The sequence below is a fragment of the Falco naumanni genome, chromosome 5 (genome assembly GCF_017639655.2).
Source record: "Falco naumanni isolate bFalNau1 chromosome 5, bFalNau1.pat, whole genome shotgun sequence".
In the NCBI taxonomy this organism is placed as follows: domain Eukaryota; kingdom Metazoa; phylum Chordata; class Aves; order Falconiformes; family Falconidae; genus Falco; species Falco naumanni.
In genome coordinates, this window is record NC_054058.1 from 59,567,504 (window position 1) to 59,584,349 (window position 16,846).

A 16,846-nucleotide genomic window follows, 5' to 3' on the forward strand; every position below is an offset into this window, starting at 1 on the left:
TAACAAGAGGTCTGTAAGGGAGCTGTGAACATAGTGCTTCTCATCCGTGATTACCTCAGAGGGCCTTTTCGCCTGTAAGCTGTCTCCCCATGAAGAGCTGGAGGTGCGAGACTCACAGGACTTAATGTGTGCTTGTGGGGCGGCTGTTGCAGGCTCACAGCATGACCCCAGACCACCAACCTGAATGTGGCCTTGCCACCAGCCCCAACACAGGACTGCATGCGCTGAAGTGATAACCAGGACCTACACCCAGGTGTTCAAAGGATGCAAATTCCTAGAACAAAACCTGGAGTGGGAAGAAACCCAACTGCATTCCCACAGAAATGTCCAAGTTGGGACTGTGGGAAAGGGCCTGAGTTTGATGGACAGGTGATAGTTAAGGGCAGTGTGAGGAAGAGGGTGGTGATGGTGGTGTGTCTGAGCGGGGAGTGTTGGGCACCCAAGGCAACATGCGTGGGGCATCAGCTCCCAGCGCCTTGGTGTGAAACCCAGCATGGGTGCCAGACAGCACCAACCTTCATAGCATCCAGCTCTGCTGGGGGCTTGGGCTGCGGGGAATGAACTACAAACTGCTAAAGTTTGGGAGGAGAAACTGATGGCAACACATAGCACATGTGATCACAGGAGAAATCCATCAATAAATGCAGCATATTTAAACTGCAGTTCTCAGGCAAACCTAACCCTCCAATAACTCAATTTATACTGTAGTAATAGTTTAAATAAATTCTCACAGTGATTTGGCTCAGACTAACAGCCTTAACAGGAATGCTATTTTCATGAAAAGCAGAAAAATTATCCAAAACTTTACTGCGATCCATAGTGATTGCTATGGATGAGATGGTGGGGGCAAAAGAAACAAAAACGAAGCCCAAAGGACAGGAGAGAAGCAGCTTACCCACCACAATCAAAGAAAGAAGAAAAAAAGAGAGAGACAAAGCTGCCACAGCTCTGATGTGAACTTGTAGCTTAATTTCCTTATTCTCATAGCAACGCTTTTGAAACATGACTCGTTTCCTGTGACCAACGCCATATTCAATTACCATGGGTAAGATAAGTCCAGCCCACAAGCCTTCCAAGCAAAACGCTGCTGGTGCAGCAAAAAACACCTCATTACAGCTCAAACACTCTGCTCTTAAAACTGGAAGACCAGAGGCTGTGAATCATGACAAGCACATTTTCTTCCTGCTTGCTGGCTTTACTGCACTTCTGTTGTTTCTCTGACTCCTACGAACCACCGGAGTTGCCTGATGTTGGAGATCCAAACTTTATTGAGGAATGTGTGCAAACCCATAACAGATTCCGCTCTGGAGTGAATCCACCAGCTAGCAACATGCTGTACATGGTAAGGGAATCTTCATGACTTACATGCAAATGTGTAGCGTTGTGATGGTGCTTACAATTTTCAAAGATTGCTTTTGTGATCCAATGCAAAGAGATAGAAAAAAAAAAACAACCAACCCCAACTTCCTGGAGTCAAAAGAGCTTTTTCTTTCAAGAGCAGAGGAAGAGGCTCTGATTATCACATTGCTATATATGATCAGATATGTGTCATTTTGCCTGGCTTCATTTCCTGATTTGAAACCCAAGATTTCAACCCTCAACCTTTAACACTGTCATTTTGTGCTGTGAAAAACCTCCTCATTCAAGGCACTGCAGCTCAGCAGCCTGAGGCATAATTTACGTGCAGATCTAAGCACAACCTTTCATACTTGAGTCGACAAGGGCATAGACCGTTGCCAAACGACATTGGAGAGCTTTCCCTGAGCTTTCTTTGCAAAGCTCTCATGGGCTGAGCCAACAGAGCAGCTGTTCCTAGGTGCTGGGGCTGCAGGGAAGCCAAAAAGCAACAAGTGCAGCAGAAGCAAGCGCTGGAGGCATGGGGTCGCACACCATTCTGCCCCACGCCTTCTCCCTGGCCACATCAGGGGGCAATATCTGCAGCCACTGTGCAAAAGACAGCCAGTTGTGATTCAAAATTTATCCAAAAGTTGCCACCTCTCACTTCAGATGGCTCGTGACACTTGTCTCCACACTGGGTGGCACATGGAAAACCCAGCAAGAGGAAGCTGTAAATGCATGCACAAAGCCGGGCTTACGGCTGAGAAGCCCATCTCTGATTTGTGAGATGTTCAATTCCAGTAGCTTGGGAGCTGTCTCTTGCAACATCCATCACCTTTTGTGCTTTGACTGGTTAATACTTAAGATACCATGTTTCTCTTTGGGTTCATCTCCACAGACCTTCTCAGACCACTGCTATTGTCCTAATTGTGATCTCTTTCCTTTTGCTCCTCTTTCTTACTATCTCGCATGGTCACCACCAGGAGAGGGCATAACCACGTCTGTAATTAGCAACACACCAACCAAAGTTCAAAAAATAAAAAGCTCATTTTCCATTTCTGGTTGTCAAACACTGAAAAGGTGATTCCCCATTAGGGAGGGGTAAGTGAGCAGTGAGCAAGCCCGAGTTGCAAAACTGACAGGAAACAGTTTAGTTTCTCTTCTAGATGTATTTTTTACTCTATCTTTCTTCAGCCAGGCATCCTGAACTTCCAGTACGTATTGCTCTAGACTCTGTTTCCTTTACTGGCCCTATGCTAACAAAATCTTGCTATGACGCATTTAAAAAGCAGCAGTCATCTTTTAAAACCATGCCTATTTTTTCCTTTTGAAAAAGAAGTGAAGTCTGAAAAAAAAGGGCTTCATAAACAAACAAACATATATTATTACAAATAAAACAAGAACTAAATCATGGTAAATTTCTTTTAAAACACTGCAAAACCCCTGGTCTGAAGTATGACCTCTCCCAGGAAGAATTTAATGTGGAGAAAACAGTAAATTACATGACAAAATCTATTTTGAAAGTAAAAGCATCAGAATTTAAACCAGCATATATATTCATTTTTTAATGGCCTTTAGCACTTTAAAAAATGAGGAAATTAAGATGACTTCTTTATTTAACAGGGAACTTCTGTTTGCTGTAGATAACTGTCCATGCAGATGTGTAAAAATGAAGACTATGAACTCAGGGCATTTCCACCTTTTGGAAAAATATTTTTTAAAAAGAAAATAAAAGACAGAAAGTCCTTTAACCACAAGTAATGAAGATCAGCCATCTCTATTTATAATATGTTTATTATAAAATGAGAAGGCTGATCTAAATTTTTTTTCATCTGACAAATGTGGCCCCTTTCCCATTCACCCAAAGCATCGCTTACAGACGTCTGTTCCAAGGCTTTTCAAAACCAGAAGAGTGCCACCAGTTTCATCAGGGCGTCACAACAATCTCCTTTGACTTATTGCTGCCTCTAATCACTTTTCACCTGCCATACATTCAATTTTCCCTACCTAAATCAACAAGCACTTCATCTGTTACAAAACCAAAACTGGGAAATATTTCATGGGGGAAAAAAATTGTAATTACTATTTTCTCAAACAGCAATGATATCTATATGCAAACCTCCATGTCTTGTGCATTTTCCCCCATGCAGTTTAATCCAATCTTTTTGCATAAATGCAGTTGCATAACAAGTGAGTATAACTATAGTTATACTAAAGATCATTCTGAACTATGTTTCTGCACATTGCTTTTTCAGCTGCCAGCCAGTTTAAGCAGTCGCACACACAAAAGAAAAAGTACATTTAAACTTATTAATATACCCTTAAACTTCTTATTATGTATATCTTTATCAAATTTAAACTTATTATTAATACTAGTATAGGACGAAGAAGAAAAGAGGTGTGGGGACTCTTAAAAAGCAGAATGTGAAATACAAGACTGTGAAGCACTAAGGTGCATCCACCACTATCATACATCTTTCATCATGGTCTTCTCCTTGCGACCTCAGAGCACTGCCAAGACCTAAACCTCAGCCTCTGTCTTAACTTGCGGTAATGCTAGGATAGAAGATAACTTCTGTACAATGCCAGATTGTATTCATTGTCCTTAAAAGTTATCGTCTAAGGAAATATCAACTGCTCACTTGAAATAAGGCCTCCTGCCCCAAGTTCACCTTTAATATTCAATACACTGGGATCCTAGCCAAAATATTTATGTGTTCATTTTGTGGGTGTATTGGGTTTTCATGGCCAGGTTTTGGTAGCAGGGTGGCTTCTGTGAGAAGATGTGAGAAGCTTCCCCCATGTCTGATACAGCCAGTGCTAACTGGCTCCAAGATGGACCTGCCACTGGCCAAGGCTGAGCCCATCAGTGAGGTGGTAGTGCCTCTGGGATATGTATTTAAGAACAGGGGAAAAAAACCCTGCACAGGTGCAGCCAGGAGAGAGGAGTGAGGCTATGTGAGAGCAGCAGCGCTGCAGACACCCAGGTCAGTGCAGAAGGGGCAGGAGGGGCTCCAGGTGCCAGAGCAGGTTCCCCTGCAGCCCACGGTGAAGCCCGTGGTGGGGCAGGCTGTGCCCCTCAGCCATGGAGCTCCACGGTGCAGCAGATCCCCAGCTGCAGCCTGTGGGTACCCCACGCCGGAGCAGGTGGATGCCCAGAGGGGGCTGTGACCCGTGGGAAGCCCAGGCTGGAGCCGGCTCCTGGCAGGACCTGTGGCCCCGTGGGCAGAGGAGCCCGGGCTGGGGCAGGTTTGCTGGCCGGGCTGGTGACCCCGCGGGGACCCAGGCTGGAGCAGCCTGTGCCTGAAGGGCTGCGCCCCGTGGGAGGGAGCCCAGGCTGGGGCAGGGGCAGAGTGTGAGGAGCCTCCCCCTGCGGAGGAAGGAGCAGCAGAGACAGCGTGGGATGGACCCACCGCAGCCCCCACGGCCCGGCCTCTGCACCGCTGCGGGGAGCGGGGAGGGAGATGGGGACTGAAGTTGAGCCTGGGGAGAAGGGTGGGCTGGTTTTATTTCTCATTATCCTACTTTGATTTGATCAGTAATAAATTAAACTAATTTCCCCAAGGCGTCTGTTTTGCCCGTGATGGTAATTGGTGAGTGATCTCTCCCTGCCCTTATCCTGACCCACGAGCCTTTCGTTGTATTTTCTCTCCCCTGTCTGGATGAGGGGAGGAGTGATATAGCGGCTGTGGTGGGCTCCTGTCATCCAACCAGGGTCGTCAGCCCAGTACAGTGGATGAATACACCTCCTGAAATGTTAGCCATAGGAAGAAATGGAAGACAGAGGTTACAAAATATTTTCAGATCTCTGTAGATGTATTTTGGTATGATCTTGCAATTTCTAATTACTTATTGGTAGCATAAACAATACACAAATTGTTTCAGACTTATCTATGGTACAAAAAGTTGTATTATGTAAAACATAGTTATAAAATCCAACAACTACCTTGTCCTTAGTCACTGTTACTGATCTGTTCAAAACACTTTCTCTAGTGATTTTGTTGTTTGCAGAAGCAACTGACATATTTTAATCCATATAAACAAGGTCAAATTAAAAAAGTTTATTTTTTAAAACAGTCCAATCCAAAATGGTTCAGCAGTGCTGAACAGCTTCATTGACATGACACAAAGTGTAACTAGTCATACACTCATGGTACTGCATTTTCCAGGAGGTACGATACTGTATTTGCTGAATCAAGTTGTCTGCACAAGAAAAGCCAGCAAAACCAGGCACCACCTCCAGTGCAAAGGACATTTATCTAACTTATTTGCTTGTATGGTGACATTCTGTAGGACTGCACAGCAAGTGAATAAGTGACTCCACAAATATGAATTCAGCATTAACATTTGAGGCCACCAAACACAAAGATGCAACCTGAGGGGTTGAGTTTAAACTGTCCCAGAAAATCCCAGTGTGCTTGTGAACTGACCTGCAAGCAGTGGCCTTAATGCATGAGGCTGCACAAGACTCCAGCCTGACTGGTATGGTAAGCATACCCCCCAGACTCCAGATTTCCTGTAAATTCACTGTTTAAAGTACATTGACATTCTCTCATGGCCGGCACAGCCTGGAAGTGCACATTGTGCCCCAAACACTGTGTTTGACTGATGTGTGTCACTCTCTTGGTGTCCAACAAACCAGTCAGCCAAGATCGCCCACCACCCCCAAAACTTTCTCGAGTTTAATGAGTAATTAAATTCAAATAAGAAATTAACCTCCAAGCCAACCTCCATGTAGCTCTGTAAGTCTCAGCAGAAGCAAAAAACAAATGAACCCAAAGCATACATGCTACTGAGACCCATCTTCTCCTGAAAGTTGCTCTGAATTACTGCATTGCTAAGGTACAAAAAAAGTGATTTTTAGTTGTCTTTATTTTGCAGAGCTGGGATCCAGATTTGGCAAAGACCGCAAAAGCTTGGGCAAATAAATGCCTGTTTAAACATAATACATACCTCAAAGATCCAGGGCAGGCTCACCCCAAATTTACCCCTGTTGGAGAAAACCTCTGGACCGGCTCACTTTCTATTTTTACTGTGCAAGGAGCTATCACCTCTTGGTACAACGAGGTCAGCGCCTACACTTATGCCACCAATAACTGCAGAGGAGCATGTGGCCACTATACGCAGGTAAGCATTGCATTTCTCCATCTAAACCATGAACCATCACTGCTGTTTTGACACAGAAACTCTAGATTTCTGTTGAAGCTTCAATGAACTGTTTTCCAGTAAGTGCTGTAGACTTACTTTATGTCTGTGTGCACAAGACATTCTCATGTCCCCATTTTAGGTAGGAAAAGAGTTGCTGCATTTTTATTTTAATTATGCCAGTTGTATTTTGTTTCCAGGAGGAAAACAGGACAGCCATCAAGCAGTCACATTTAGCCAAGCAGTGGCCAAAACCCAGGCAACAGCAATGGCTGTGGGCTGCAGTGCACAGTGTGACAAGGTCCCAGCTCTGGCAGGCAGCCTCCACGTGCCAAGGGCTGGGGAAATACTGGCACGTAAAGAGATGTCTGCAGCTCTGCAAGCATCACGTGCCCGTTTTTCCCAACCACAATTCCCAAAGGAAGAGGACAAAGTGAGTCAGGGGAGCGCCACTGCCATGCAACCCCACAATCGCTAACCACGGTTATGGGACAGCAGGACAGCTTGCAGCAGCGGCTTTAGGGATTAGATTTTGACCTGAGGCTATTTAATATTTTCTGCAGAGATATACATATGCATTTAGGACTTCAAGAGACATGCTGAAACTGGTGGGGTGCCTGAACAACACATGCAGGTATTTGTGTGCAAAGAAGATATTTGTATGCAGGAGCTGTCAGAGGTGACAGAATGTTGCTTTTTGGTATTGTTCATAAGGACACAGCAAGAATAAGCCTCTGGAATTGGTGAAATGCACCTTACCTGGCACTAAGGCACAGGGCTGTGTATGACGTTGTTTGTAGAGGAGCAGTCCTGGCAGTTGTGTGGGAGAGAATGAGAAAATAACCTGGAGAGGGACTTTTTACAAGGGCATGTAGTGATAGGACAAGGGGTAATGGCTTTAAACTGGATGAGGGAAGATTTAGATTAGATATTAGGAAGAAATTAACTGTGAGGGTGGTGAGGCACTGGAACAGGTTGCCCAGAGAAGCTGTGGATGCCCCATCCCTGGAAGTGTTCCAGGCCAGGCTGGATGGGGCTTTGAGCTACATGGTCTAGTGGGAGGTGTCCCTGCCCACGGCAGGGAGGTTGGAATGGGATGACCTTTAAGGTCCCTTCCAACCCAAACCATTCTATGATTCTAAGATTATTCTCACTTGGAGTCAACAGTGATAGTAACTGCAGCTAGAAGCCATGTGTCTGCCAGCTTTGGGAGGCATCCTTGGGTCTGCACCATCAGGGAACGCCTTGTTCCTCTTCCTCCTTCCTAGCTGTGCAGAAAAGAAGTTTCCCCTGGGTACAATTACTGCAGTTACCACAACCACATCCCCAGCATATGCTTCAGCCTGTGGCTGACTGGGATGGGGACAGTCCTGTGATTCGGTCCTTCACCATCCTTGGGGATGCGGTTGTCTATACATTCGAGCAGCCTCTGCTCTGCTGCTGCACTGAAAACACCATTAGGAGCCTGAGGATTGTCCCCTGTTCCCAGAGCTGGCACCAAACAGGCACAAACAGAAAGGGCTAGGCCTCCTCTTCGAGTCAGTGGAAGCACAAGTGTGTTTCTTTATCTCCTGTGCTGCCAGAACCTCTCCACATCTCTCACGTAGTCAGTCATTGCTACTGTTGTACCTCCCTCAGGTACAGCTGCGCCTTCGTCTCCCCTCTGTTTCTGTCACGGGGTTTATTTTCCCAGGACGGAGGCATTTGGCTGCACTGTACTCTTTGAGCTGCATACAGGATGCTGGATCGAACTGAACGGCCCCTGGTAGACAGAGGATCACCAGATGGTGTCGTGCCCTCACCTCTAGATTATCTTAGTCATGGCCATGATGCCAAAAGCTAGGACCACAGCCTGGACACACTCCTTCTCCCTGCTCTTCCTGTAACACCAGTGCCTTCTGGCAGTTTGGCTATATGTCTCTGCTGGATTTAGTACAGGGACAATCAGCCCACACAGGAGCCGTAGCAGATCATGCAGCCTTTTCTGCACAGATTTGATCTGTTCTTCCTCAGCAGGAAAGACAGAAAGTTAATGGATTACCTTGAAGCAAAGGAGATGAACTTCACTTTCTCCTTTGCAAGAAAGGAAAACTACCTGTTACAGCCAGTTAATCTTTCTTTCAGCATCATTTTAACAAATATGTGGTAAATTGGACAAAACAACCGGGCGTTTTTCAAAACAAACTGTGATTTTGAGACCCATCACTGCTGCTTTCCCACATGAAGCCTGCCCAAGGAGTGCTCTTCAGCCAGTTTGCTGTCATGGAGCAGAGGAGGGCAGGTTTTCTCTGTAACACTGCACGTGCTGCTTTGTCACCGGTGTACTCATCTGTCTTTGCAGATTGTTTGGGCTACAAGCTACAAGGTTGGCTGTGCTGTCCACTTCTGTCCCAGGGTGGCATTCTCCTCCATAACCAACGCAGCACACTTCATCTGCAACTACGGGCCAGCGTAAGGTTTTCCATTACAAATTTTTCAGTGTTTGGGTCCTACCCGTTCCCTCCCACAACGTCCAACTGCGTTAGATTAGTCCATCTATTCATGTGTTTTGTGGGAGGAAATGGTCCCAAAAACTGAGCAAGAGGTATGCCTCTGCCCAGTCAGCTTTTTTTTGCTAGATGAAGGCTATGTATTGGAGCCAAAAAACAGTGGCATGGTAGAAATGGTAAAATATGAGATACTGACATGAAAAGAGAAGTTATAATTTGAAAATTAAACCCTTGCTCCTGAGTGCCAAGATGGCCCAAAATGGTTGCCAAGGTGCAAGCCCAAAGTCTGGAAATATTTCCACATGTGCCTGCAGAATTAAGTCTCTAGGTCAATGGTTTGGATAAATATTGAAGTGTGCAATGCTTGCAGCTACAGTCTTGGCAGCTGAAGGCTCTTTATGAGGCTGGGGCTGCTCAAGGCAAAATTTTATCCAGACGTCCTTCATGTGCACAATCAGTAGGAAATCTAGCTAGGATTAATGTTTTTTACCCTTTTCCAGCTAACTAATGTCACCACAGCCTAAATACAGCTTTAAAATTTTTACATGCATACGATGTTAGGCTGAAACCAGGCCAGCCCATGAACTTGAGCAAGTTTGACATTCCTGTTGCCCATGCTTCATTCTTGGAAGAATACGTACCTCTGATCAGATACCTTGAAATGACTAAAGTGCCAAAGCAACAAACCCACCCCCCCAGAAGCCCCACACCCAAACAGGCTGAGGGAGCATTGCTGCTGCTGGTTCTCAAGCCAAAAGCCACTGATCATCCAGGTCAGCCTCTTCTCTCCCTTCTTGGCCCTAGCTATGCATCCCACCGTACTAGATGGTGCAGAAACCCTGCACACAGGCAAGCAGTCCAGTGCTGCCATGAGGTGCTCTTAGTCCCTCAAGCCTCCCAAAGACATAAGCTAAGCCTTCCTCCTCCTGCCAATATCTGTGTTGTGCAGAGGACTGAAATCACGCTGGATTACTTGCTCTCCGTTGGCAGGGACCCCATGGGGAAGAGGAGTGGTGCCCTCACCCTCAGCAGCACCCAGCAGAGCAGGCAGGGTGCTCTCTGTGGAGGCAAGGGGCTCTGGAGGAGGCTTTAAAGCTGGGCCTTCCCTGCTGGGTGAGGACACTGCAAACAGGCGGTTGCATACTAAGAAGCAGGGTAATGTCACATCCAGCTTTTGCTTTTGAGAAGCAGCAACTGAAGTTCTTCATTTATCTAACCCTTAACTATTTGCAACTCTGCCAAGGGGCAAAGCAAGATGCACGCACAATTTCAATTCCTAAAGTGAATATACTCCAAAGGATTTTCTTCAGCTTAAACCAAGCAATGAAAGCCTCACCTGCTGAAAGTAATGAGGTTTTTCCACGAAGTTTAGCACTGCTGAGATTGCATGCATATAAAATCCCTCTCAGTACGTTTATGGTCAGTTTGAGGCATGCTGTAAATCTCGCTTTGGTCATGCTCCAAGCACAGCAAACCACTGAGCTGCATTTGGTGCAGTTATCAGTGGTGGGCAGGTAATAATCAAGCCAAGAGCTTGGGCAGAGAGAGGCAGCTGATGCCACACGTGCTGCTGGCAGAGGGAGAAAGTGTGGGGATACACACATCGCTCCTAAAATATTTACCAACAAAGGGATGAAATCACCACCTATGAGAGATTCCTCTTCAAGGTTAAATACACATGTACATACACAGTAGCTGAACCTGCTTTGTTCCCGTAGCTAGAGCCAGCTTTGACAGCCCGCAGTCTCCATACACACAAATTATCCAGCTCTGAGACTATTTTAATTCCCACATTAGCAATACTGCTGTCTCCAGGTTCCTAAACAGCAGGGTGACCCATTAATCTCTTCTGCTTTGCTGCATGTCTTGGGCACAGGGCACTCAAACACGGACCATCCTAAACCCATCTCCCTATCAACACAAGTAGAGCAAAACCCAGGTTAAAAACTAATTATCGGTAGGTATTAATGTTATCCTCCCAAGGGCCGTCTGAGAGCCATGTGTTACTTTCCTTTGCAGTGGGAACTACCCAGGGCGCCCATACAAGACAGGAGCAGCGTGCAGCGACTGCAATGGTGATCAGTGTGCCAGCCAGCTGTGTAGTAAGTAGAAGGCAACCCCCCCTCCTCCCCAAGCACAGGCAGAAAGGGAAAGAGCACATAAGAAATACTGGCAGGAGCAGGCACAGTGCTTTCCTGTTCCTAAATATAGTCTGAGCAACCGCAGCCAGAAGCCAAGTGAGCAGTGATGCACAAAGACAGGGGAAGAGGGTGGAAAGAGCCGTTTTCTACCCTGGGGAGTGATGGGGTGAGGTCTGCTCTTCAGATGCTGGAGGTTATGATACAGGAGATATAGTGGCTGCGTTTTAAGGTGTTATTTACCCCCACCAGAAGTTACTGCTTGCAGAAATAGGAAGCATAGAAGGGGATACATGTCCCCTCCTGGAGGTTCCAGGTTGCTACTTGGTGCACGAGCTGTGGCTCGAGCTGGTGCAGGTCCAAGCAAGCCTTGCCCCCACGGTGCCACTGTGGGAGGGGAGAGCTGCCACAGCACTGCCAAAGCTGCTCGCTCCAGTGAACGTCAGCCCCGCCATCTGCTTTCCCCTAAGCACTGGGAGACAGCCAGGCTGACACTTGAGAGCCCCTCACAGGGACGTGGTGCTCAGCCTGAGCTCCTGGCAGCCCACCTGATTCTCCTGCACTTGGCTTTGCAATGGCTGGATGGAGTCAGGATGAGAAGAGACCTTCTGCAAGTCCCATAAGAAGGCCAAGGCATTGTGCTGTGGACATCTGCAGGGAGGGGAACTGAGGGTACGGTCACACTTTTTCCCAGCACTTGACCTCAGGTGAACTAGCAGAGTAGGAAAGTGGCTTTAAAACACCAGCACTGCAGGAACAAGAGGGATTTCCTGATGCATGGGACTGTTTGTTAGCTACAGGCTGAGGACTTTAAATGCAAGACACTGGGCAAAACCCAAAGTGATCTTGGGAAGCGTGCCTGGAGGAGCGAGCTCTCTCTATGCCAGCCACTGGTGGGAGAAATCAACACAGTGCGCTCCTCAGCAAGGCCTGGGAGTCGCTGCAGGGCTCTCCCGAAGTCAGCGGGTCTTTGCTTCTTCTTGGAAAGAAATACAGCTCCCATAGATGTGTTTTGAGCCCATCATGAGGCTCACACTTCGTTCTCTTTTACTAAGACTCAAATTGTTTATAACATGTAAATCTGCTTACATTCACTTCTTTTCTCTCTCCAGAAAATGCAGAGCGTGACAAAGTCATTAGTGAGTATCACCAGAATTACTGCTTCCACTTGTTGCCCCTGGTGCAGTTATACTTTAAAACAAAAATTGTGTTTTGTTCATAGGCGATTCCAGGTGGTATCCAGACTGGGACAGACCTGCATGTGACGAGTACTGTATCACTGTTATTGCTTTAAGGCCATTACTCCTTGCCCTGACAATTCTGGCCACCTGGCTTCTACCAAAGTACTGGTCTATAGCACCCACCAGCGAGTGACACACAGGCAGAAGACCATGAGACCACTTAGGTCAACTCATCCTTTCCCTGCACATAACAGGGCAGCACAAAGATTGGTAGAGATGTTGTTTACATCCACAGGTGATTTAGATGTATGGATACACCCTCTTCATTGCAGGCAGCAGCTAGAAGAGCTGATAAGCAGCTTTCTCATTGCTGAGAATCAGGAACTGGTTTTTAATTACCCATGTATTTCTTCAAAGTGGAGCAGTGTGAGCAGGATCTGGTGGGCAAGGGAGCACGCCGCCCAGGCAGCACACTGAGGCACAGGCAGCTGCCCCCCCCCCCCACACACACACACTTTCTTAGGAAGGGCTGGAGGGTGCCCAGCCCAGGAGCCTGTCGAGGTCCCAGGCAGAGCACACACCTTCCTTGTTCCTATTGTGCTCTCCTTGGACACTCCTCCAGCAAGATGAACAGTAGCCTGGGGAGGTTTTTCATTTAAATGTTTTTTTGAAGGATTTTTGGACCCCTGTGAGCTCTGGCATTTGCATCCTGGGGAAGTCAGTGTCTTTCCCAGTCTCATAGCGCACTGGGGCTACTGGTACTTCTCTTTGCTTAGAATTTGATTTGAAACGCTCGTCATCAGTGCCAAGACATAGTTTCACCTGTAGTTACACATGATTATTTATCAACACAATCTTTCTGGTGGTTTTTTTTTTCTTTTTTCTGAGCATAGAGGTTTTTTTGGCTGCTGTTTCCAACAATAAATCATTATTTCCTGCTTCCCATGTATGGCAATCATTCATTTGCAACATGAGCTAAAGCTTCATTGCTGGTGCACAAACCCCCACATTTGACTCCAACCTCTGCAATGCTGAGAACTACAATGGTGGGAAAGACAGCATATAACTCCAAATAAAATCATGCTGCGCCCATAGTTATGCCTTTGGTTCAACAGCTGCCAAAGGATGAGTCTCCTGGATCCCTCACATATGAAGCAGGCAGAAAGCAGCAGAGGCAGCTGCTGTGTCCAGCTGGGCATGTCCTCTACTGACTGCAGTTGCTCAGCTGGAGCAGCGGCTGGAAGGAGCAGAGCTGTACAAACTCACAGCTGGACTGTAGCGATCTGTATCTATAAGAACACATAAACATATCTAAACAGATGCCTCTGCTCCATGCCCCGCTGCAGGGCACAGAGATGTGCTGCTGTTTGGGAAATCAGGAAGCTCCCCTCGCCACTTAGTTTCCAAGATACTGCCCCTGCAGCACCTGCCAGTGTTTCTGCACACCTGCTACTGGGGTGGATCTTAACTGAAAACACTGGAACTGGGACCCAGAGTTTCTATGTTATTCTTCTAGGTAGTTTCCTTGCACTAGAATCATCTCAGCATCACAGCATTCCCTGAATAAATCATTTTTCAAAATGCAAATATGGCTGAGAATAAAATTAAGAATTTTGCCCTTGATATTTCTTTGTATTTAGTTTGTAGGCTACCAGAGCCTCCATAGCCAAGACATCACAGTCACAGACTGGAGATGAGCAGTTTCTTTTCCCACACTCCAGTGATCAGGGTCCCAGTACCTGTGGCTGGCCTACTTGTGAGAGAGTCAAACTCAGTTCTGTCTTCCGAACTGGGCAGATTAGGGTGTCTGAAAAAAAATGTTCAAATCCCCATTGTAAAAGCAAGGCCATGGGTCTATCTGCTAAAAAAAAAAAAAAAAAAAAAAAAAGCAGCTATTTTCCTGCCTGCTTCTTTTTGCCACTCTTTTGTGCAAGACCCAAGCCTGAAGCTCCACGTACTGCAAAGTCCTGTCTGAAAACCAGAGGGCAAGCAGCACATGGGCAGCAGGGCTTACGCTGTGTGTGCTCTCGTGCACGGGGCTCCCACGCCAGCACGGAGCCTGGCACAGCGTCTGCCCCGCTGGAGCCATGTGCAGTTAGATCCTAGTACCACAACGAGAAATGCAGGAGAGGGAAGAGCATTCGCTGCTGTGTCCAGGGAGCCAAAATAAACTTGGCAGGAATTCTCCCCTGCTTAGTTTAATCTATGCTTGGTCTCCAGGAGAGCAAACAGAATGAACACAGAGCCCTTAAAGTTCAAAACATTCACAGCACTGTCACTGAACTATATACTTCAGCAACTCTAAGGAAATACCATAGAAAATGCTTCATTAAAAAAACCCTGTAAATCACTGGGGCTTAGGGGAAAAAAATCCCCAAACTTTACAACACGGTATGTTTCAAACAAAAAAGCCTGAAAGTCAGGAAGTCAAAGCTAAACAAGTACTGCATCACATTTTAAGGACATCCAAAAATCCAAACATTTAATTCTGGATGATCAAACCACTTTGTGTTGTCCACATTCACCTTATGCCATATGCCTATGAATTCCACACGATAAATGCAAAACACTGATATATAAATACAGCCTTCGGGTACTTTTTTTGCAAGTCTGTAATCTCTAAAATCAGTTTAAGGAGATAGTTTGCAATAATTCAAGCTGTTATGAAAATACCAAATAAACTTTTTTACCCTTCCAAACCCACTTTATTTTCTATTCTTTACTTTTTATACAAGAGTTAGAACTGTACAGCCATATTGTCTCAGAAAACAGGTGTAAAAAGCACCAACAGTGAGCCCATGCAGGCAGTTACTGTTTAAGATATGGATACTTAAGTAGACAAATACTTTGGTTTAACTTGCCTACAGGAACGTGAGTAAGCTTTCTTGGTTTTCCGGTTTAAGTAAATATCCAACCAACAATCCTTGAAACCTGCCAACCGTAAGAACTGGAAAAGATTAAATACAATGCAAAGCCTTTTCACCTCATAGCAACAGAAGAACAAGACTTCCTGAAATCTGTTGAGTTTTACTGTGGATAGGGATTCAATGCAAAAACTACATAGCTGCCTCAGCTGTGGCTTGCTTCCATGGAGATATAATTTAAGGCCAGGCTGCCACCAAGCTGAACTACGTTTTCCTGCACTGCAACTGAGGCATTCAGGCAGTTAGCTGATGCAGCTGGAAACCCTTTTTGTAGGGTGCTTTCAGCTAGATCAGGTTCCTGAAATGAAATGCCAGCCTGCAACACCAGCATGGGGCAACCAGCTCTATACTTTTTGAACTTTTTAAACACCAAACAGGGAACACCTGTGCCAGTCCTCTGCAGCAAAAGGGGCCTGGTCCAGGCCAGATCAGAACCAAGGACTCTTACTCCCCTTAGACACTCACACTCCTTCCCTGCTAGTCAGATTCCTTACCAGCTTCCAGCTCTGCAGACTCTTAATTTGTGGGATCGCACTGTGATAACAGGCATTTAAACTGAAGCATTGCAGTGCCTCCTGTTGAAACCAGTCCTTTCACTGCATGAGAGCTCTGAACTACCTGACTGGTACTGAACTCTGGTCTCCCCTTTACAACTGCTGAACACCAGTTGGTGTTTCCAAAAGGCTTTTCATAGTGCTGGTATCACTAACCATCAGCTGATGACAGTTTCAGAGATGGGTGTTTGTGACTTTTTGATCATAATGTCAGTGAAGTATCTGTTGAAGTAGTATTTTCCTGATTGATTCCACAACTTAACTGCTGTTTATGAACAATGCAGTCCCTAAAAGAATTGAAAGCATTTTCTCCTTAACAATTAAGTGCCAAGAAACGATCACATAACTGACAGGCACTCTAAGGCTAATGTTGTCCCTTACCCTAAAAGGCAGGCCTCAGCTCAACACACATGTACTGGCTACTTAAACCACATATATACTAAATTCTTATTTATCTATGTAAAAAAGGAAATGGCTGTTTTCACTTACTAGTTCCAAATAAAAGGTCACTAACCTAAAAGCAGCAAGCTGCAATGTTCTAGCATAATCACTTCTTCTGCAAACCAGAATTCCAAACCCCGGCAAAACCACTCCCAACACAATCATGAAATTGGCGTGGCTCTACCACCTCCTAATCATTACATTGGCTTCTTTAATCCCAGACATATTAAATCAGCAACATCTGCTCTTCTGGTGAACTTTATCTCATCACAATTTGCATTTTCAGGAAACTAAAAACCTTTAAGCTTTCTTTGAAAAAGGGGAAGTGCCTCAAAAAAAAAAAAAAAAAAAAAAAGAGGAACACAATTTCTGAAGACTTACTTGCAAGCAAGAAATAAATTAAGAATTTGTTTAAAGATAACAAAACTTTATGCTTTCCCTGTGGCACATTCTGTGTGGAAACACTTGCTTTGTACCACATTCTGTCTAACAGCCCCCAGGAGACTGCTAATAAATGACAGTTATTAATGGCATTCAATTAAGATTATTGTTTGTCTAATTCTCACATGAAGTTATGAGCTTGTTTCCTGGAAAACATGTAGGTTGTGCAGTAGATGACTAATTATTTGAGAACAA

At 45.6% G+C, this 16,846-nt stretch overlaps 1 protein-coding gene across 2 annotated transcripts; it reads left to right on the forward strand.

The window, feature by feature from the left end:
- The first annotated feature begins 801 nt into the window (after nt 1-801).
- On the forward strand, nt 802-13,231 carry LOC121088880 (glioma pathogenesis-related protein 1-like). 2 transcript variants are annotated; one of them, XM_040595529.1, is made up of 6 exons: nt 896-1,342; nt 6,220-6,465; nt 8,825-8,934; nt 10,992-11,074; nt 12,223-12,249; nt 12,333-13,231. In XM_040595529.1, exons 1-6 carry the CDS (start codon nt 1,163-1,165, stop codon nt 12,482-12,484), a joined length of 798 nt encoding a protein of 265 aa, XP_040451463.1. In that variant the 5' UTR covers nt 896-1,162; the 3' UTR covers nt 12,485-13,231. The 2 variants fall into 2 exon arrangements, with proteins under 2 accessions (XP_040451464.1, XP_040451463.1); XM_040595530.1 differs by lacking the exons at nt 8,825-8,934; nt 10,992-11,074; nt 12,223-12,249; nt 12,333-13,231 and adding an exon at nt 6,684-6,935 and having other exon boundaries at nt 802-1,342.
- The last annotated feature ends 3,615 nt before the right edge of the window (nt 13,232-16,846 follow it).